Genomic DNA, 5,794 nt, shown 5'->3' on the forward strand with positions numbered 1-5,794 from the left:
AAAAAGAAAGTGAAAAAACACGTAAACATTGAGAACAGGAAATAAAGTTCACAACAAAACACAGAGTAGACGCATGGTGCGAAATAAATAGAGGGTGAATATTAAAATTATAAATACATAATAATAAATAAGATCACTAAACTACGATTGCCGGTGCGGACATCAGAACTCACGGACATTTTTTTTTTTTTTTTAATAAGTTGCATTTTTTAAAACATTGCATAAAGTCATTAACACCGTCAAGAATCATACTGTGCAAAATGCTGGCTACCTCCGCGTTCACAAAGCGGCTGGCTGGTCGCGCGCACATGGCGAGTTCCGGTCGGTCACGCGCTTTTCTCTTCATCATCTTTATTTCGGATCCACAGTGAATAAATGAAGTTACAGAAACGTGCCGGTGCTTAAGGACAGCGCTTCGGTCAACCTACGGACAAGAAGAAAATATACTCACATATATATATATATATATATATATATATATATATATATATATATATATATATATCTCTTAATGCATCTAATTTCTGTTGGTACCTTGTACAGTATGTGCAGATTTTGTTTGAGCTACAGATTTATTACTCTGAAGGTAGAGTGATCCAATGATTGCTCCTAGATCTGCATATGATCCATTTGCTTACATCATATGCTTGTAATGCCATCAGTCACAATGTGTTTGCTGACTAGGAGTGAGGAGGTACATTTTGTAATCGCACATGATTGGATTTAAAAGCTTGTATATTCCAAAAAAATGTGTACAGTTTGGTGGAAAGCCTTTTAGTAAGACATGTGCCCACAAGGATAGGACTCATTGGCCGTTTTGAACTTGTTGGGACATTTGGCTGGTTGCCATGAGTGGGGAAAAAAGAGCCAAAAGTTAATTTTTTTGGTTATTGAGGTTAAGGTTAGGGTTATGTAGGTGTAGACATGGCATTTATTAGATGTGTTAATAATTATATCAGTGAAAGGAAGGTCCTCACAAGGATAGTAAGAGAAAATTGTGTGCAAGCGTGTGTGCATCCTGAAAGGGCTCACCTGCCTCACCTCTTCATCACAGGTCTGAAAGCGGTTGTCTTGGCATCCTGCAGCGTTAGACACGCGTCACTGAGCTCAGAGGACTCTGTCTCTGACTTCCCTCCACTGCAGAATCCTAAAAGACATGCAGGACACATCTGCAATCTGTACACTACAAGTTGGAAACTGGGCAAATGGCCAGTCCATAATGCATGGGTGAATTTGGCTGAAGAAAATTGTACTTTTAATTGATTTTTCAAGCCATTATCCATAATAGAGCTGCTCCTACAAGATGTTGTGTCAAGATATGACAAAACTACATTTGCCACACTCTCAATAAAATTAGTACAAAAGTGTACCTTTTCTTGTCACTGGGGTGGTGTGCTCAAGGGAACATCTATTGGACCTTTAATAATCTTTGTACATGCGCAAATTACTTAAGGTACATTAATCAGATTGTAATTACCTTTCCGAGTTATACTTTAAAGGCACATTACATTCACTGTTCTAGGTAAAAGATACTCACTTAAGTTACAAATGATGTGCAGTTAAGGGTACCACATCTGATTACTGGGTTTGAAAGCTTAAAAATCACTCAAATATCTCTAAGAAGAGAGCCAACTGCTCCAGGATTCTATACCTTCCATAGTGGAGTACTGATAGGAGTCTGTCACAGCCTGGTATGAGGAACAGTGGAGTTGTAGGCCTCTGTAGTTTGCTGCACTGTACACCTTATTCAACCCTGGTGCTCCTTCTTCAAACAAGCTCTCAGAGTTCCCCAAGTTTGTGGGGTCCTGGAGACCCTTGGAACCCGCACAGTGCCCACCTCTCCCCACCACTGGCACCCGAGCAGCTTGTAGCTGGCATTCAGTTTGTAAGTCCTGTCTGTGCTGTGTCATTCCAGTAGCAGCGGTTCTGGCCAAGGACCAAATCCTTGGCTTCTGATCGAGTACTTGGAAATTAGGCAGGGAAATCGGACCAATGGAGGCAGGATGTAAAGCTGGAAGCTGTTGTGTTTGCTGTTTGGAGCCTGAAGTGTCCAAGTCAGGAACGAGTGCCATAACACCTTTCACTTTGCAGGGGAATGCAGGGAAGCTGGACGGGGAAGGAAGGTCAGAGCTGCAGTCTCTCTTCGGAGGACTGGAGATGGGGAGAGAGGGCAGAGGAAGTGAGGCCATATCTTGGCTGGGTTTCTCACAGTCCTCATCCTCATCTTCTATGTTGTCAAGGTCACTAAGACGGAGGTCCCGATCCTCCTTGCATTCTTTAGAATCTGAAGTAAGAAAGAAGTAATGCAAAGATTAGTTCCCAGACAAGTAAAGTACCAGCATTTTTTTTTTTTTGGTTCATTATGATAAACTGTGTTTTATAGAAGATATAAAGAGCAGATACCTTTGGTGACAGATTCCTGGTCCGTCTTATCCAAGATATCCTTCTTGTCATCTACAGCCTTATTCTTGGGTGACCATGTCATCTTATTCTCCTTCTTTAATCTTCTTCGGGCATTGGCGAACCAGGTGGACACTTGGGTGAGGGTCATCTTGGTAATGATGGCCAGCATGATCTTCTCACCCTTGGTTGGATACGGGTTCTTGCGGTGCTCGTAAAGCCATGTCTTGAGAGTGCTTGTCGTCTCGCGTGTGGCATTCTTCCTCCTGGCTGAGTTGTTAAAGTCGACGGTCCCATACCTGAGAAAGGTTGGCTTATTAATTATGAATGGAAAATGAACACTTGCATTGTACAAGAATTTCAGATCTTCTCAGAATAGAACATCTCTATAATTGTCACTTTACCTGTCATACTGATACTGGCCCAGTGAGTGGTCATATGGGTAGTAAGCATTGGGCTGGCTGATCCCACTATGAAGGCTTCCTGTGCTTTCCTTAATATCGTACTGAGGATTCTGCCAATAGAACAAATTAACAGCATTGTTATTGTACAGATAATATAAAGTACAGAACGAAGCATACTTTCTTATACATTCAGAAATAAAGGTATCAAACTGTACTGTTGGTATGGTACCATCAAGGGGACATCATTTGTACTTTATACACAACACAAACCATTGTGATGCAAGATGCATATTAAAGGAACAAGACACCACAAGAACAATACAAATACAGTTAGGAACTTTTATACTCTGAATTCTTCTGCAAAAAAATATATAAATCTTACAAATACTTATAGAAAAGCAGTAGTTTCTGGAGAAGACCTAAATGTACATCCGTGTGCTCCCTGTTTAATTAACAAACCTGAGACAATTTGTAGATGAGCAGAAAAATCTATAGTGATTAATTAACTTTTATGCAGTTTGGAAGTCTAGATGGACCCAAATGAATGCTGTACAGCCTTAACTCCCATAGTGTGGGTGTTAATTCAGTGTGTGAGGGCAGGTAGACACTGAAATTAGGCCACTACCAAAATAATACGAATAAATAAACAAATATTTGATTTTGTTTTATTTATTTATATATACTCGTACGTACTTATAGTAAGCTTTACATCTGTCTTGTGAGGGTGGGCTGTGTAAACTTATACTAATACTATTTAAAAAAAAAAAAAAAGATTACTTTTACTTTTTTACTGCTAGTGAAGCTTTATCTATACCTAAACCTATACCTATAAACCTGATCTAATTTCTAACAGTTGCCCTTAAAATACAATAAATAAATAAATAATAATAAAAAAAAAACAGATTAAAAGAACGTGTCCCACATCCTTTTGGACGATTATCCCTTATTTGTTACTTCTGTACTGGACTGCTTGAAGTTCTAAACACCGATCAGTGATCGATAGTGCACGGACAGTCTTGATCGATCGGGGAACCATGTCTGCGTGTTTTGTGCTGAGCTCAGGGCGTACCAGTGTGGAGTAGATGGCAGAGGAATCCGCTCCGTACTGGAAGTAATTGGCGTAAGCGTGTGCCGGCGCGTACGGGGAGCCGTACATCCCGAGCGCCGCACTCAGCTCCGCGCGCGCTCCGGATACCAGCCGCTTCTCACAGGCGGGCGGACAGCAGAAGGAGGCGGCGGCTGCGGCGGCCTGGGGAGCGCTCGAGCCGTCCGGGACCGACCTGGAAATCGAATCGCAGCAAGTCGTACTGGGCTTTGACGACACGAAAAACTGCATGAAGAAAATCACGGAAGGAGACGTTATTTTTATGCGTTGCTAAAGGCACTTGTTTAGACCTACTATATTGTAGGTAAATTTGAAAGGAAAAAAAAGAAAGAAGAAGAAAAAAAATATATATAGGCTATATATCTAGCCTATAAAGGTAAGATGTATGTTTTTTTTTCTCCACATTATTTAGCCTATTATTTTTCTTAAATAAATTATTGTAGGCTCATAACTGTCATTTATATTGTCTGTGAATGTTCTAAAGCTGTTCTTGAATAGAAGGCGGAAATAAATAATGCGCTTAAAAGTTGATGCAACTCATGTTTTTAGAGAGAGGGAGAGAGAGAGAGAGAAACACAACTACTTTCTACTTTTTATGTTTTGACCTACTAGAAGGCATAACGCTTTTTTACAGATAACTACGCAAAAAGACCGGTTGAAGTTTACAGTCGTGAACTCGCACATGGTTAAAAGTTGAGGAGGCTCCATCAATTTAACGCACACTATAGAGTAAAGGGAGGAGCCGAGTCTCTCTGTAATTACACCTTAAAGGTAATGTACACAGGGTTTTGTCACCCCACAACAACACGTGAGTTCATTCATAATTCAAATTGAGCAATGTTCCTAATATTACACATACGACACAACACATGTTGCGGAAAACAATCGAATTTATTGAAGTGCATGACATAAAACCACCCATATTGTATTGTACTCAAAAAGTGAATTAAAGATAATATGAAGGTATGCAATGGTTAAGTCTTTAGAACAATAATAGGCTAAATGACACTTTTTTTTTGGCTTACCTGAGAAGTTGCATTGTAAGGATATCCAAATTGAGAGAAAGACATAGCTGCGTCTTTGGTTACCATCAGCAATATTCTTCTCCGCTGATCGATTGAAGCCAAATCTGGTTTAAATCCACCGTCTTGCGCGCATTTCCACACTCGGCCTTTCTCTCAATAATAGATAGCTGTACTTAAGAACTGCGTCTGTTTACTCCTGCCCCTTAGTTTTATATGTTTGTATAATCCCCCTAAGGGAGCACAGAGTAAATCCTAATCAAGTGCAAAAAAATAAATAAAATAAATAAATATTGTTGCTAGTGCAGAAGAAAGCTTAAAGGATAACGTAACACTTGCAAGATATGGACTTCTGCTTGTGGCATTATTTTGTGCCTCTATAGTTCTTTAGCATTCATCCATGCAGGGTACCGGCGTGACGTCACGATAATCCCGGGACGCTCGGATAGAATAATGTGTTTGCCAATCACATCTACAGTGCGATTTTCCTGAGATGTGTTTTGCACACCCCCTGTCCTCTCAGGATTTTGTGTGTGTGTGTGTGTGTGTGTGTGTGTGTGTGTGTGTGCGCATTAGACCATTTTAAATCTTTAAAAGAAGCTTTAAAGGAATCAGTCTGTCAGTGTGGTTAAAATCAGTTTGGCTGGGAAAAAACAGCAAATAAATCAAATAAATAGTCTTAACAGGCGACACGAGTAAACACGTCTGATCACTTATGTATGATTTTTTCTTATCAGAAAAACAATAAACATTATAAACTAATATTCTATTATAAAATCTCATACACACTGTATAACTCGTCTGTTATAAAATTCCTCCTATAGGCTACATAATCTTCCATCACCTATATGAAATCATAAGCC

General features: G+C 39.8%; 1 protein-coding gene across 1 annotated transcript; it reads right to left on the bottom strand.

The window, feature by feature from the left end:
* Positions 1 to 924: 924 nt before the first annotated feature.
* Positions 925 to 5,461, bottom strand: irx6a (iroquois homeobox 6a). The gene is made up of 6 exons (XM_053617119.1): positions 4,935 to 5,461; positions 3,874 to 4,134; positions 2,805 to 2,914; positions 2,404 to 2,699; positions 1,652 to 2,284; positions 925 to 1,147 (listed from the first exon to the last, which is right to left on the bottom strand). The coding sequence occupies exons 1-6, from the start codon at positions 4,998 to 5,000 to the stop codon at positions 1,038 to 1,040; spliced, it is 1,476 nt and encodes a 491-aa protein (XP_053473094.1). The 5' UTR covers positions 5,001 to 5,461; the 3' UTR covers positions 925 to 1,037.
* Between the last annotated feature and the right edge of the window lie 333 nt (positions 5,462 to 5,794).

Source organism: Ictalurus furcatus, chromosome 27 (genome assembly GCF_023375685.1).
Source record: "Ictalurus furcatus strain D&B chromosome 27, Billie_1.0, whole genome shotgun sequence".
Classification (NCBI taxonomy): Eukaryota; Metazoa; Chordata; class Actinopteri; order Siluriformes; family Ictaluridae; genus Ictalurus; species Ictalurus furcatus.